This window comes from Crocodylus porosus, unplaced genomic scaffold, assembly GCF_001723895.1.
Source record: "Crocodylus porosus isolate Cpor-Errol unplaced genomic scaffold, CroPor_comp1, whole genome shotgun sequence".
Taxonomy (NCBI): Eukaryota; Metazoa; Chordata; order Crocodylia; family Crocodylidae; genus Crocodylus; species Crocodylus porosus.
The window spans coordinates 196,551,728-196,568,567 of record NW_017728886.1 but is presented as its reverse complement, the minus strand read 5'-3'; the positions used below and the strand labels follow the sequence as shown (position 1 = coordinate 196,568,567).

Sequence of the window (16,840 nt, the reverse complement as noted above, 5' to 3'; positions counted from 1 at the left end):
GCTGACTTCCTGCCCTTTGGGCAGGGGGCTGGACTCGATGATCTCCCAAGGTCCCTTCCAGCCCTAATGTCTATGAAATCTATGAAAACCATTTCAAAATTCAACTTGATAAAAGCAACATTTCTGGATCTGTACCATTTCTACTATTTCTGACATTTCTATTGAAGGAAACACACTCTTTTGCAAAGCTGTACTAAGATGGACAGTAGGAAAATAAGGGAATGTGTCTTCAAGACATTTTAGAAAGTAAATTACTGGAAGTAACATATAGCAATCTGCAGAGATGGTAAAGTCAAGGTCAGATAGAATAACAGCTCGGTCAAACATATGCAAATCACTATACCTAATATGTCTCAGCTTAATTTTCTTATACACCCATCTGTTGCTAAAAAAATGCCTAAAGCCTGTTGCAGCTCTTACATTAAGCTATTCAGACAGTAAAGACGTATAAGAGCAAAAGTCTTAGTTTTCCTGAAATTACAGAAAACACCTTTAGTAATGCATTTTGGGTGGCAGAATCCAGCAAATATGCCCCAGAAAAAGAATTAATTATTTATTATTTCTGTTTCAGTTTCTTAATATTGCTTGCCTACAACTAAAACATGCATTTTAGGAGGGGGGGGTCTATGAAAACATCTCTCTATCTGGGAAAGGATCACAGAAAACCTGATATAATCCATTTCTTTACAAGTACAAAATTACAGAGGCACACCTTACACTAATTTTACATGCAAACCCCCCACTATTATACAGCCTGATAAGTCCAGGGATATACACTGTACACTCAATGGTATGTAAAACTGTTTTTGTACAGACACCTGCTTAGCTGTACACATGATGCCATGCCCCTGCTCTGTGAGGTAAGGATAAAACTTTACTCTGAAAATCATTTCTTCACAATAAAATTGCAGAAGTATACTCCATCACACAATGTCGATGGAATTACATTATTCTGACAATTCAATGACAGGAGATAACCATTTTTGAAAATATAAAATTAAAAAAGTTTAGTTGCACATCTATTATCCTAAACATTTATAGAGAAGCCTCTTTGCATTAGTTAATACTGACTTTTTAGTGGTTAAACTACAGCAGGGATTTTGGCAAATATATTTTTTTCTAACATGTTAACCTTGTTTTACATGTCCCAAATGCATTAGTCATGATCATTAACAGAGGAATAAAAATCATAATTTCTTAATAATCCTTGAATAATTTTGAACTGGTTCATCTGAATTTATTTAGCTTATTTTTCCTTCATGAGTGGGTAGAGCAGACTACAGTATTTTGCTTGGTGCCAGTTCTTGGCTTCATCAGATGGCTCATTAAATAAGACCTGGTATTTAGAATTGGATTGAATGCACATGGGAACTCATGTAAAGCTGCCCGTATATCATTGATAGCTCTGTTGCTAATTCAGAGTTTATCCAAGACTCTACATTTTTAGCTGACATGAACAAAGCTGTTTGCCATCCCCTGTTTTTGACGTCAGTGGACAACTACCCACTAACAGTATCTGTCACTGCAGAATGCTTGGAATTTCCTCACTTGTAAAAGCTGGAAAGTTTCAAGCACAGACTTTTCATTTTAACAAAATGGTACACTTTATTAGATTTTGAGATTTAGAACATTTTCTCTGCACAATTATTAAATTAGAACATTTTCATTCAGACTAAACATTTTTCTTCCTCAAGTAAGTCAGGCTATCCTACATTTTTTCAAGAATTAAAAACTATTTTCAAGAATTAAAAACAATTTTCACGTGTCACAACACCACATTTTAATAAGGTATGCCAGCTGGTTTCTCTGGCTCTTTTCTGAACTAGCTGCACTTCTCCTAAGGTAATATGTTGTTATAGCTTTCTGATTAAAAAACTACTGATGTCTTTTAACCCACAGACTTTAGAGTACAAATTAAAACCACGTATTGGCTATTTGGGGTGATAGCCACAAGCTAGTCTTCTGATTTGTACCTCAAAACTGTGGTGAGAAACAAATATAAGTTCCCTGAACTTCTTACTACTATAGATGGCCTTTCAGATTTCTCATTAACTGCACCTATAACTGAACATTCAGGAAAGTGATATCAGGCTATAACTGGTATTTAAAAATAAAATTTAAGCATATCAAGCTTTTTTTTATTTTTTGAGTTCTCCTCTTGCTTACCCTCCCTTCCTATGTGGACTGAATTGCTCTCATGTTGAACTAACTCACTCCCCTGGCTGAAGCTCCCCTCGGAGATCAGCAGTATCACTCAAAAATAAAATACTTCCTCCAAACACGATCTCAGCAAAAGCCTCCACGGCACTTGGCATCTGTATGTAAAATGAACTGTTCCAAACAGGAGATTTTATCACACCTTCAACTCTCCTTTGAAATGTGAACTTTCATTTCAACCCAGGAGAACTTTTATGATCTTTTCTTCAATACCTGAAGAAGGGTGTTTGTGCCCAAAAGTTTGTAATTAAAGTTTTTTTTGTTTTTTTTTTTAGCAAAAATCTAGTTGGTCTACTAAAAGATAAATTGCCTCTACCATGAGTCCCAATTCCATGGCACTTGTAGCTCCTGTAGGTGACGGGATGTAAAAATCAGGCTGGAGATACCTAGCTTGGACATTCATCTTTTCAAAGAAATCATCCTGTGCAGTCAGTACCTAATGTGTTCCATCCAGATGACCACAAATAAAGGTCACAAAAGACTATCTTTTCATCAGTAACAATTTTCTGTTTTGCTTCTTTTAAATGCAGGCTGTACCTTCACAGACTGATCATTTACTGAACCATATCCACCCTCTCCAGCTCTGTTGAAAGCTGGGTGGATAACTATGGATTTTTTTTAAGCATAGTATTTTAGCTTTCTATGTAGCTATGAATATTCCTATAATGAATCAGCATCTCTTCAATAATTATTGTGTTCAGATACCAACTCCCAATTGGTTATGTTTCAAAAGGCAGAGTAGATATGCACCTTAAAAGGGTAGCTAAATCAAAGATATCTAGCATAAGCTTTTATAAGCATAAGCTTACTTCTTCAGATGCTATGTAGGGACTGCATTATGCAGAGCTGATAAATAGAAAGCAGTGATTGGAATACAAAAGGTGGGGAAAGTGGAAGGAAAAAGGAGGGGGTACTGCTGAGAGAAGCAAGGTGGGTTTCAAAACTCATAGTATGCAAAACCCCATGCTCTTCTCCACACCTCTAAAACCCTCCCAATTCCAGTTCCACCAACTTGGCCACCTTTGTGATATTTCTCCTCTTCCAGGTCCGGCTCACATACACTGGGTTCAAACTATCAGATCAGAGACTCAATGCATCCATCATGATCTTGTCCTCCTGTGGTATGTAATAGGTTTTGTTGTTGTTATTACTGGCTGCTTTATGATGGTGAAGTACAGGCACAGACATTCCTATGTACCCCTTTGTACAATTATTAGCAGACTTGATTATTAGTCTGCTAATAGCGGACTTGATTATTATAGCAGACTTGATGACCCAGATGGTCCCTTCTGGTTCTATATCCATAAGAAGGTTTAGAACATTTTCTCTGCATGATTATTAAATCAGAATATTTTCATCAAGACTAAACATTTTTCTCCCTCAAATCATAGCAGCTTCATAGTGACTATTTGTCCTCAATATTGTGGGAATCCCCCTTGTGTGAGCTCTTTTTTTTAATGGTGCAGCACCTCCAGATGTCCATTGACTTTATGACAATCATATGAACTGAAGAACATAGATACATCATGAGCAGGTCAAAGGAAGTGATCCTCCCAGTATGCGACATTGGTCAGGCCAAAGTTGGAGTACTGCGTCCAGTTCTGGGTGCCTCACTTCAGGAGAGACCTGGACAGCAATCAAGAGGGTCCAGAGGAGGGCCACCTGCATGATCAGGGGGCAGCAGAGGAGGCTACAGGACCTGAACCTGTTCAGCCTTCACAAGAGAAGGTTGAGAGGGGATCTGGTGGCTGTCTATAAACTTGCCAAGGGGAACCAGCAGGCAATGGGAGAGTCCCTGTTCCCCCGAGCACTACCAGGAGTAACAAGGAATAATGGCCATAAGTTGACTGAGAGTAGATTCAGGCTAGACATCAGGAGGCACTACTTCACAGTAAGGGCAGCTAGGAGCTGGAACCAACTTCCAAGGGAAGTGGTGCTTGCTCCTACCCTGGGGGTCTTCAAAAAGAGGCTAGATAATCACCTAGCTGGGGTCGTTTGACCCCAGCATTCTTTCCTGCCCATGGCAGGAGGTTGGACTTGATGATCTGCTTAGGTCCCTTCCAACCCTACCAACTATGAAACTTTGAAACAGGTAGACTATGAAGTTCTTTTCTTGAAGACAAAGATATATAAACTACAAGTTCTTCCCAAGCGTATCCAAACTAGACAACAAGAGCGGGCCTACCTATAGATAAGTTTCATATGCATTCTTTAGTTGTCTGGCTAAAAAGGATTTTGATCTTCTGCACCTTTAATGAAAGGATGAAAATAACACTCATGATTTTATATACATATAGTCCTTTAAAGATGTATTTGGCTGGGCCGATAACAGGTTTATATTTTTTTTTCTTTTTCTTTTTCCGTGTTTAAGATCCCAATTTGAAGGTTATAAGAATGTCTTGGGAAGCATGACAAATATTGAATTAAAGCACGCATGGTAAAACCCTCAGCATTACTCTGTCAAAAGAGATAAAACTACAAAAGAACTCAGTAAAGAAGATGTGGCACTTCCTATAGAGAGCTTTCTGAGAATGCATGTAAAAAAATCAACCTGATCGTACTGGCTTCTTTTTATGTCACTGTACCTGAACAAAAGACTGCTACAGGAAAATATATGGTCAGTACAAGATAATTGTAAGAAGGCTGCAGTTATTCCAGTTCCTCCTTAAAGTATCTTCAATTTTCCTAACTGCATGGTCTCTTGGATGTAATCACCAACAGATGATATGATCAGATCTTTGGCTCCAAGGCCACTGCTGTGTGTATCTACTTTAGAAGTAGTAACCACACTGGCTTTAGAAGTTTGAGTTTTGTAGAATTTTATCTGCTGGCTGAGGCTCTTTCCCCTTATCAGGATTCTCCCACTCTGCATTCTTCAAAGGAAGAATGTAAAGACAGAAAGCTAACCTTTTCCAGGGTAGGGATTTGGCCTGTTACTTCTCTTCCCCTTCCTTGTCTGTTGAACAAATATCTATTCTATCAATACTTTTTTAATGTATCAAAGCACTCGGAAGGAACACACTCTCTGTTGTTGATCCCTCACATCCAACTGATCAACCAGTTTCAGAGAACTTGTCCTTATCTGTGGAGGAAGTAAAGAAGCTGAAGTTATGCAGATGTTTCTTCCATACACTTTTTTGCCCTTGTATGAAGAGTAGGACAATATAACAAACAATTCTTTTTTCTGATAGATAGCAACAGATTGGGGAAGACCTGATTTTTGTGTTTCGCTAACACAAGAGCCCAAGCTGCTACTTTATCACTAGAAATATTACCGTTATCAAACAAGCTGAGGCATTCTATAACAGCATGTTTAGGAAGCCTCTTTTGCCTGAAAAAAAGTAGAAAAGAACCTGTCCTCCCCTTTGCCTAAAATGGGTATACATTCACGTTAAACACATGAGGAGTTATGTTGGGCCTTGCTTGTCTATCCAGGGAAATACCCTCCAATAGCTATTCCCCATGTAGACACTTCTGTTCTATACCAGTGGTACTCAATCATTTTCCCCAGTGGGCTGGATGGGAAGTGCCTGGCCTCATAGCAGGCTGGATCTGGCACCGGGGGCTAGTGCCATGGGGTCCGATCCAGCCACACAGGGGGAGCGGGGGACAGCCTGACTCTGATCCAGGCATATGCGACCTAGAAGGGGGAGTGGCCTGGCCCTGATCTGGCTGTGTGGGCGGATGGGCATGGCACTGGTGGGAGGGTGGTGGTATTAATCACCACCACCAAGTTTCCTGACCTGTGGGGAATCCCAAGGGCCAGATGCAATTGCTGTGTCTCACTGTGTTTGGCCTGTGAGCCAGAGGTTGAGCACCCCTGTTCTACAGCAATGGTGCTCAAGGTTTTGACCAGTCTGCAGGGTGGATAAGGTCCCATGCCACCCCTGCAAACTGCCCCCACTCGCCCCACACACCAGGATCCAGTTCTTCCATCCCAAGCATCAGGATCAGGCTCTACAGCACCCTGCGTGCCTGATCTAGTGTGCAGAGCTGGATGACAGTGCCAGGGGCTGGATCTGGCCTGCAGGCCAAGGGCTGAGCACCCCCGTTTTATGCTAAGGCTAATGTTTTCAATGCACTGTGTTTCTATACCAAAGTTAGCTCTAAATTAACATGGTACATAAGATATATGCCAAACATTGTGCTGCTACAGATATACTGCTTCTGGCACCAGAGCTCTCTCATTTGGAGCTGGCTTGGGTATCTCATCAGTGCTCCAGACAGCACACTGCAGACATATTGTAGAGAGGCCTCTGTCTTTGAGGTGAAGTGATGGGGTGCTCAACCCACAGCCCGTGGCACTGTGTCATCTATCCTGCAGTGCTCCCCATAGGTCCAGATATTCAGTGGCAGAGGAGCAGTGGCCACTCCCTGCTGCCAGATTTCCAGACCTGTGGGGAGTCCAGGGTCCTGCACGCTGGATTGGATACCCAATCTCAGCATGTAGGGCCAGGTAGGGGTAGCACCGGGCCCCAGGGCCTAAGCCAGGTGTAGTGGGCTGGAAGCAGGTGGCACAAGGACCCCAGGGCCCAATCCCACTGTGCAAGGCAGAAAGGGGGTGGCACAGGGGCCTAAGGTTTGATCTGACCTAAGGATTGGCCCCGCACCACTCATCTGACCTGCAGGGCCAAAAGGTTTAACACTACTGAATTAAACTAAAGGCACTCCGAGGGCAGAATACAAATAGCCACTGAGGAAGTTAACTGCATTTTAAATTCCTATTTTGCCTTATAAAAGGTATTTAGAAAGTTACTTATCTCTGTAGACTTAGTTTGAGGAGGTCATAGCCATTGTATAATGGTAACAGCTGTGAAGTTCAAATTGGGAGAGCACGCTATCATCACACTTCTTGCTAAACTATGCTCAGATGAAGGCTTTGCCTACATGTTGCACTGGCTCCCCATCAGCAAACCATAACACTGCTAGCTTCTTCCTGCTGCATGCCACTTAAATCCATTGCTCTGGACATGTAAGTGTTTTTGGAATAAAGCTAGAATTGACTAATCTCCTTCAGTCATAGGACTGAGACATCTTGCGATTCAGACAGCTTCCTCCTTTAAACAGATTTTTTTGTTTTTCCGTTTGTTTAGAACAAGCCAACCAGGATACATCAGGTAAAGGGAACATTCTCTGCAAGTCGTGTCCAAATAAATCACTTTTTTACTTATACTTGGAACGTCAAGAATGGATAATATGAAAGGGTTGATCTAACAGCTAAAATTAACATTCAGTGGTCAGCTTACCTCCATCCCTACCGAAAAAATTAACCTGACAAGACAGAAGTAGCTTTTATTTCAGCATGCAGGTTTTAGCTAGAAGCAAAAAGAAGGCATGCCTGATAATGACCACAAATCTGAACTGCCCCTGGCATCCCTTGAGAATAAAGCTACCCAGCTGTAACACAGATGCTGCAAGACAGAACTGAGCCTTAAGCTGCACTGTTCTGGATCTACACTGTGCTTGTCTTTCATTAATGTTCATCTTTATCTAGTGGCATAGTTTTCCCATATCTGACTGTAAGAGGATTATCTATAGCTTGAATTTTGCCTATGGATATTAAGGAGAATAGGTTGGGGCTTCTTTTTGCCAGTAAAACCATTCTCATATGAGCACAGAATAATATGCCGATTCAGGTATTCAACTCCAAGTAATGCTTGCTTGGGATCCTCTAACTTATATATATAAGTACCCAAATGTCACTGGCAGCCTTGGGGCTGAGGAAAACACAGAGGTGATATTTAAAAAAAAAATGTCACCTTCAACTATTCCTCCTTTCTGATCCTATGTTAAATGTAGCTCAGTGAGACCCAAGATCAGAGCTGAAGCATTTGCCAATGCACTCACTTAATGAACTCTGACTGTAGAATTCATGCATTATATTAATTACACTTATAACGTGCAATAAATAGTGAGGCCAGATGATCCTCTCACTAATAAAGAATAAATCAGGAGTAATGCTATTTATGTGCGAGCTATGCTTGTGTAACATTAGTGAAAACGAGAAGGGACTTAAACCCAAATATAACACTTTTTTATTTAGGGTCCATAAACAATTTTCAAAGTATTATTCCATAGTTTTACAGGGAAGAAAAAATTGAAACCCAGAGAGGTGTCAAGGTCACAAACTTCCTGAAAGTATTTTTCTTGTATGAATATCAAAATATATTAAGATGGCAATATAATTAAAGGAATACATTTTTAAAAATATGCCAAATAGACTAAACTCAGTAAAAACTTTAAAAGGTTTATAATTAGGGATGTACTCAAAATGCAGAGCCTGGGGTCAAATTTCACAGACTCTGGGCTCCAATTTTGCGGCTAGATCATGGCTGCCCCCCACCATATGTCTGACTGGCTGAAGCAGCCGGCAGACACGTGGCTGTCACTGCCCCCTCAACCCTGCATCACCACTGCTCCCTGGCCAGGCCATGCTGCCCCCCCCAACCGGGTTCTGGTCCTCTGCTCACAGAGCCATGGCCCAACATTACCCTCCCAAACTCGACCCTGGTTCTGCTCCCCCTGGCCCAGCCTCGCTCCTCCACCATGGCCCAGCCATGCTGCGCCCCTGCCCTGCCCCAGCTCTGCTCCCCTTGTCGTGGCCTGGTCACGCTGCACCCCTACCCCACCCTGGCTCTGTTCCACCGTCTCTATCCCCCACCCTCTGCAGCACCCACTTACTGCAGGATGGGCCCAGCCGGATGACATGGCTGCAGAGGAAAAAAAAAGCAGGGCTGGGCCTGTCCCCGTCTCCAAGGGCTGCATGAAGGCAGCACTCTCACTCAATCAGGAACCAGAGATGAGGGCATCTTGGTTGCCCGGGGACGAAAAAAAAAAAAAGAAAAACTGTATATTTTTACATGAAGCCCCCCTTTCTCTACCTTTTTGTGAAGCTCCTTTTTTCCTTTCCACAGAAAATGCCTGATTTCTCATTGTCTGAGAAAACTGCAAAATTGCAATTTCAGTACATTCCTATTTATAATCTATAATCCCCAACTCAATCCTCATTTAAATTTATCTCAAAACAGTGTAAGAGGGCACATTTGGTTACAGAAGGCAGAGATGGCCGAAGGATACTATCCACACTGTCCTTAGGGCTCACAGTCAAGCTGATAAATTCACACTGGTATGGATTATTAATTTAATTATAAACCTTACTACTTTCAAGCTTGACAGATTTAAAATGTTTTAGAACATCAGTTCTCACCACTATCTGTTAGATGGGATAAGTAGTACTGTATCACATTTACAAACATATGTAAGCTGAGATCACAATACAAACCTGAGGCTGTATGTCCAGAAAAGCCTAAACTCTCACTCTCTTGTTTACATACATTAAGAGGGCAAACACAACCTTCCTCTGGTTGGAATAATCTCATGCAAAGGTGACAAAAAACTTTTTAAAATACTAACATTTTTCTAACATGGTATTAAAAACATCTTATCTCTCTTCTTCAAAGTCTACACATTTTTAATTAGTTTTCATTTAAGATTTTCTTAAGAGGCAATGGAATTGATTTTGTAGCCCCTTTCATTCTTTGTGCCCTGCTAATGCAGTACAAAGGTGACAGAGATTACATCTGCCTTGAAGGGAATCATTTCCCTGCAGCTGGCAATAATTCTCAGTAAAATAAGCCCCCTGACTTTCAAGATTCTTAATTTAATTTTAATTTTATGAGATACATGAAACATTCACCTGCAAAGAAAGAGCCAATTAAGAGAGAAATAAAGGCCCAATCCTACAAATCTTCTCTCAGAAATGAAGTTCCACTGAAGTCAGTAGGACAACTCATGTAAAGAATACTCATATGAATAAAGACTTGCAGTAATGGGTTCTTGGATTACTTATTATTTGTGTCAGAAAGCAAAGTTAGTATTAATCATAATGATGTGGTAGCATATCACTCTGGAAACATTTACAGTTAATTTTCCCAATACAACTTTCAAAATTAATCATACAAATTGCATATTTTACCTACTAGTTTTCCCAAACTGCACATCTTTGTCTAACAGCCTGCCAACTGCGCTCACAAAATTTACATATCAAATGCAAAGAATGAATTATTAACAAAATGATAGAACAGATTTCCAAATCCTGGCTCCTAAACTGCTGTGGAAATTTTACTTATGCACATGCATTCAGCACTTTTGCATCTAACTACTGTACTCCTGTATTCAGCTGCTCTATCAGTATATACAAATAGATGTAATACAAAACTCTGTGGCATAATTTAAGAACAAACTTGAAAATTTTGCTTTACAGGTTTAATATACAGCAGAGGCCTGTCCATTCATCCCACCCCCCACTCTGCCTCATATTGCAAGCATCTCAAAATAGCGGATGACCTTACATTCTGTGCCATGTGCCCTAAGTACATCAGGGTGATTTAAGGATGAAGTGTCAGCTTTACCATGCCTTTCTTTGCTTGTTGATCTGCAAGTCAAACCTCAACTTATTTTAACATCCTACATTTTTATTCAGCTTCCTTTGTTTCTGATTGATGATATAAATAAAGCAAATATGTAAATAGGCTAATTTTAAAAATAGGTCTATCAAAACAGCTTTTTTTAGCATTTTTAGATGGTTTTGACCTGTTCAGATGTTAAAAACAGCTTTTTTTAGACAGTAAAGCTCTGTCAGCTTTGCCTACAGACCACATCTGTACTTCATTTTGACATGCAATGCTTATTTTAGATTTGTACACACTTGTGCCCACATCCACAGATCTGCCATGTTCCTATATCCTAATGAGCGCAGTCCAGAACCTGATTCCTGAGGCTGATAAGACAAACTATTTATTAATGTTCTGGAACTAATTCTCATAACTCAAAACCTAAAACTATTTATGATTTTGGGCTGTTTATAAAAGAGTCATGCAAGCTTTTACATGTACCACTTTCTATTGATTTGGCTTTTTTTTTTTTTTTTTAATATATCAAGTATCAGACCCCAAATTTGAAACATTTACAAATGTGTTATGCCTGTTACTTTTTTCTAACTTCCTTGCAGGGGTTCGGGGGGAACTGCAACCCAACTTCTTGAAAGCAAAACTCATGTCACATGTACGTGTTATGCCACAGGGAGGTGAAAACTGCAGGGGTGGTGGCCCCTCATGAGGCTACAAAGCCTACCAACTTTCAAAAAGATAGGTGCAGGTGTTTGGGGGGAACTGTACCTCAAGCTGAGGACAAGCAAAACTTTGTGACATGGGTGACACCGTGCGTGTTAAGGTGCAGCAGGCTGAAAACTGCATATATGCTAGCACCTGCTGAGGCAACGAAGCCTGCCAGCTGTCAAGGAGATCGATGCAGGGCTTCTGGGTTCCAGGGCCCTGCACCTCTGGCTGCTGACAGGCAAAACTTGTGACATGGGTGCTTGTGCAACTGACTGTCTCTGTCTTGTTATAACCTATGGCCAGATCTCAGAGGTGACTCCAAAGTCTCGGAGCCGCTTTGGCCAGAACGAAGTGGGAACCTGGTCCAGAGCTCCAGACTGGATCACTAGCATCCGAAGCAGCTGGATCCGAAGCCAGATCCGAGTAGCTTCCTACTCACACAGGCCTAATATCTCTATCAAGCAGTTGACAGGTAGTAAGGACCCAAAGAGTAGAGGGAGAAATAAAGACAAATCATAAGAGAAATTTAGAGCCATGTATATGATGATGTGGAAGGTGAAGGCTAGGTGAGGAAGCCCCTACAGCTGCAGATCAACAGGGAGAAGAAATAACACCACCAAGCAATATGAACCCATTATTTAATATATGTCTGGGAATTGTATTTAAGATTTTTCAGTTACTCATCTTTTTGCATTTAAATTGCAGCTGATTGCACCTGTAGCTATAGCAGACTCTGAACTATGCCTCTATTAAAATGTTTGAATCTCCTTCAAAACATATGGAATCTTATTTGAAGGAGTGTTTTTGGGAGCAGAGGACAGAGGTAAAAAGGGAGATGAAACCGTTCTCAGTACTATTCAGTAGATTAGGGACCTAAAACAGGAAGAAAAAAATATTTTATAAGGAAAAGTAGTCAAACTAAGGAGTATGCCTCTGTCTGAAGACACTTTTAACCTACTGTGGCCATGGTAACATTGTGTGAAAGTGTTAAACTGTGAAAGGCATGAGTAGAAAAAAAGTTCTCTTTGGGCATCTACACTAGACACTACGGTGACATCAGGCATCACCAGGCACAAAATGTGATGCCAACACCAGTTACTGTGCTGTCATTTAGTACTAGCTTAAGCCACTGAGCAGCTACTAAATAACTGCAGTAACAACTGCTCAGGTCAGCCACTTGTGTAGGCACAGTTTATATGTTAGCGTGCATATTTTAGAAGGGACTAGAGAAAAGATGACTAATATTCAACTTCAGGAAGACTCAAACTCCCCATCCTATGCCAAAGCCCTCACACATGTACACAGCCTCATTAAAGTTTTCACTCCAATCAACTTATTGGTCCAGAAAAAAGACCAATCCCACTAAAATCGTCTTTCTTTTTTTTTTTTAAACACCTTTCAGAGACAGTTAACTATCTGTAGTGAAGAAGAGTTTGTGGAGTGGAAGACAAACACAATGAAATGATAAAAGACAGCTGACCATGGTAACAGTTAGCAATTCATTAGAAGTCGTGAGGATGCTTTTTACTTTTTCCCCACTATACTTTACTTTGGTGTGGACTTGTCTGAGTATAGTGCTGCAAGAACAGACTCTGCCATTGAGTGACATCTTAAACTGAAGACATCAGTGAAGAATTCCTGAACTACTTTACTACAAGAAAATATGCGTTTTATTGGCCTCATCAATGATAAGATGTTATTCATGCCTGTCATAAATTCTAAACATGAAATATTTAAACAAAAACAAAATTAAAGCCTGCAGCAGTGCTGGCAACCATAACCCACATGCCTCTTTTTCTTAAACAAACTATTGTTAGCCTGTCTTCCAGAAAACTTCAGAATCTGCCAACAGATTCATTACGACAGACCTACTGTGCTGCACAACAAACACTCTGACAAAAATGCCTCCTAAAATATTATAGTTAGAACCCCTAATTCACCATACCTACCAGGGAGGATAGATGTGGATGATGTCTTGTGGGCCTCCTTTGAGGTGGCCTGCTGTCTCTTTTGTAAAGAGAACCTTGAGCATGGGCTCAGTATGGGTTACAGCATCTTCCAAGGAGCTGTCAGCAGAAAACTGTCCCAGCTGCTCACAGATAGCAACTTGCATAGTGCACTCCTCATGCACCTCCAAGATCTTCACAACTAAAACACCAGATTTGCTATCTGTAAAATAAGAAGCAACATAAAGCAATTAAAAAAAAAAAGCTCAGGCAAAATAAGCAATCTATAGGCTAGAGCAGGGATGGAGAAGGTCCGGCCCGTAGGCTGGATCCAGTCGACCAGGGACTCCATTTCCCAGCTGCCCCTGCCCACATGGCTTGTGCTGGTTTCCATGAAGACCCCAGCCTCAGCTGCATCAGCGGCATGCATGGCAGAGCAGCGCAGGGGGCTGCTCCAGAGCTGCTGGGACCGTGGGATGGGGCCAGCTTGCTCCAGAGCCGGCACAAGTCACGCGGGCAGGGACGGCTAGGAAATGGAGTCCCCAGCCAACCAGCGGCCCGGAGATTCCCCATCCCTGGACTACAGCATTCACACAAAAATGCACACACGGACTATGTCCAGAGCCCCCTCCTTTCTTCAGGCAAATCAGTCTGGACTGATACATATACCAAGTGAAGTACACCACTATCTATATTAAAATACATATAGTATAGAAGTTATGAACCAACCAAGCATGGAAACTTGTCTGTATTTTTTCTAAATACTGATGACAGTACCAGACACTATAAAATGGTGGGGGAAGAGCAAGGTCTACTTTTTAAAAAAAAGTCTGTTAATGTTCCATCCCAGCCACCTTTTACCAAACGATCTCTCTTAAATATTGTTCAATTTTCAATTCCTCCCCATTTCAGTCCTTTTTATGGGAAAATATTGACTTTTTCTGTGTAAGGCCTGAATAAAGAGGATTTGAAGACAGGACAGGGATCTTCACTTACAACCGGACAGCTAAGCAAACAGCAATTGCCACTAATACACCCCAATCTCTAATATCCCTATGTGCCTATTATTTGGGGAACTAAGCTAGCTGATCCACATACTATATATTCTCTGCTCCTTTCCCTATTCCTTTACTATAATGGAGAGAGGCACTGCAGCAACAGTAGTTAGGATCTTCTATATCCATACAATGTACTAGCATTTATATCCTATGAAAACAATTGAGTCAAGGCAAAACCCAACATTACTGCCCCTGCTGTTCAGTTTCTTCCTCCTAAAGCATGCCATATACAGATTAATGTTAAAAATTCAATCTGTCATGTAAAGATTGAAAGAATTGGGATGTAATTCTAATCTTGAAATGCATATGTTTATCAAGCAAAAATGGAGGGATATATGCAAGTCTGAAGAAACAAAAATCTTATCCAGGAAACTGAGGATGCACATCACATAATTTGCTAAAATATATTTACTTTGATGCTGAAATTTAACAGTTTTAACAAGACATAAATATTCTCTTCTTTGCTTTTTCCAGCAAAGTATCAGTGCCTGTTTCAGACTCAAGCAGCTGATGCCATAAGTAATTCCTATTTTCTTAAGAGGAACCAAGACAGCTACAGGGATAAGATAGACTATCATTTTTCATTTAACCAAGCCAAGTGCCTAGGCTGCTTTCTTGAATGTGTCAGCAATAATGGTTATGGCACCAGGGAAAGCACCTGTCATTTAGAAGTTCTAAGTTTCTTAGAAAAGGTGTTCAGTCTAGTGTGGTTGAGGTGTTGTGCCAATAGGGAAAATAAATTTCCACAGGAGAGAGAGATGTTCTTACAAAGGTTATGAGTTCACAACTACAGCATAACTACTTCTTCTTAAAGACCCTAAATCCTGTCGAACAGACAGTGGTGTGAGCCTCCTCTGTCTCTTCTGTTGCTCTTTTCTCTCTTCCCCTATGCTCAGATGCAGCACACATTACAGTAAAGCTGCCCTGACAAAAAAATGAAGTTTGCTGCAACAGGCCGTTGGACTGAGTGCAATTTGGAAACAAGATGGGGTAGCTTTCATGGTGGAATCAGAGGAGGGATATGTTTTACATCAACAAGTCTAATTTAAAAAAAATCCTAGCAAACAAAAAAGCCAACATTTTGACAATAGCCAAGTTAAGAGTATCCAACTGGTACAAAGAGCCTAAAATATGACAGCTCCTTCAAAGAACTCAGGGAAAAGAAAAGGCAGCACAAGATTTACATGGTCTGCAAATAATTATTGCAAAACTAATTGATCTTTGTTTTCAGCAGACTTTGCCATCCAACAGTCCCAAAACTGCACTCGAGGAGTAGAAGGCTCTCCTTTTAGACAATTGTAACGTATGTCACCAGCCTCAGTTAAGATCTAAATGCTAGCTCCTAACTGAAAAACACCTGGTCAATGAGCATTAAAGTAACTTTCAAGTCAGCTGGATTTCTAACGTCTCAACCACTCTAACAGGCTACAGAAGTCATAACTCTTCAAATAAAGCTGAACTGTCATAATCCTCTCTCAGCCATACACTATGGGAACTGTTGGAGTTCCTAGCTTCGCACAGCTCATATTTTGACCTTGGCCACGGGAAGGTGCCTGACTGTCAGTGGGGTAGAGTGGGATAAAGAGGAATTGGGAGTGAGAGCACTGGATCTACCACTCCCAGCTCACATGGTACATGGGATAAACACAGTCATTCTAAGAAAAAAGGCTGATCCAACTTCCTTTCTTCCCACAGCATTGAGGGATCAAGGGAGGAATTATCGGGTATACCTCTGGTGCGGTGCAGGATTTTTGTCTAGAAACAAGTTACACGGTTCTGATTTTTTTCCCCCCTTTCTGCAAGCTGAAATATCCAGAAAAGCTAGAATATTTTTGGTATTTCATTTCAACAAAACTGAAACGTTTGGTTACTATTTTTCCTTTTTAATGATTATACATAATTAAGCTAAAACAAAAACATTTCAAAACGGAAAAACAAAATGTTATACTCCAAAAGACTATTGAAGCTGTTTATTTTCATCTTCATTTCAAAACAAAATTTCCATCAAAAGCAACATCTGCATTTCCTCACAAGATGACATTTTTCACTGAACAAGTCTTTCACAAATGTTCTAACTAGCACAGGAGACCTGTTACCTACTTCCCACTATGGCACCAGCCTGCTAGATGATTTTGGCCAAGGCACTGCAACTCTGTGCCTAATTTTTTTCACGTGCAAGACAAGGATAAAACTGTTCTTTGAATACTTAGGGTGCCCTGTGCTGCCTTAGCCAGTAGGTATATGCCTTTTCTCTAATGTGATATTAAGTGCAGTCCTGCCTAAACTTTTAGGTACATGTGCAATCACAGGTACTGTGATCCAGCACCTAGGCAAGAATGGTTGTAGGGACTGGAAAATACAGACACTGAACATACTCCACTACTGCCATTTTGAATAAGATGCCTGTGTTAGTGTCAAACTGGTCATCCCCGCATTTAACTCAGGGGCGGGCAAAGTCCAACCTGCAGACTGAATTGGGCCGTGGCACACTCCATTACCCAGC

At 40.9% G+C, this 16,840-nt stretch overlaps 1 protein-coding gene across 5 annotated transcripts in view; it reads right to left on the bottom strand.

The window, feature by feature from the left end:
- Positions 1-16,840, bottom strand: part of SPIDR (scaffolding protein involved in DNA repair) — a 318,965-nt gene that overhangs the window by 184,626 nt on the left and 117,499 nt on the right. For all 5 annotated transcript variants that reach the window (XM_019547779.1, XM_019547809.1, XM_019547787.1 and 2 more), the window contains one exon: positions 13,283-13,502. In XM_019547779.1, the coding sequence (XP_019403324.1) occupies positions 13,283-13,502 (220 nt within the window). The remainder of the gene's footprint in view (positions 1-13,282; positions 13,503-16,840) is intronic.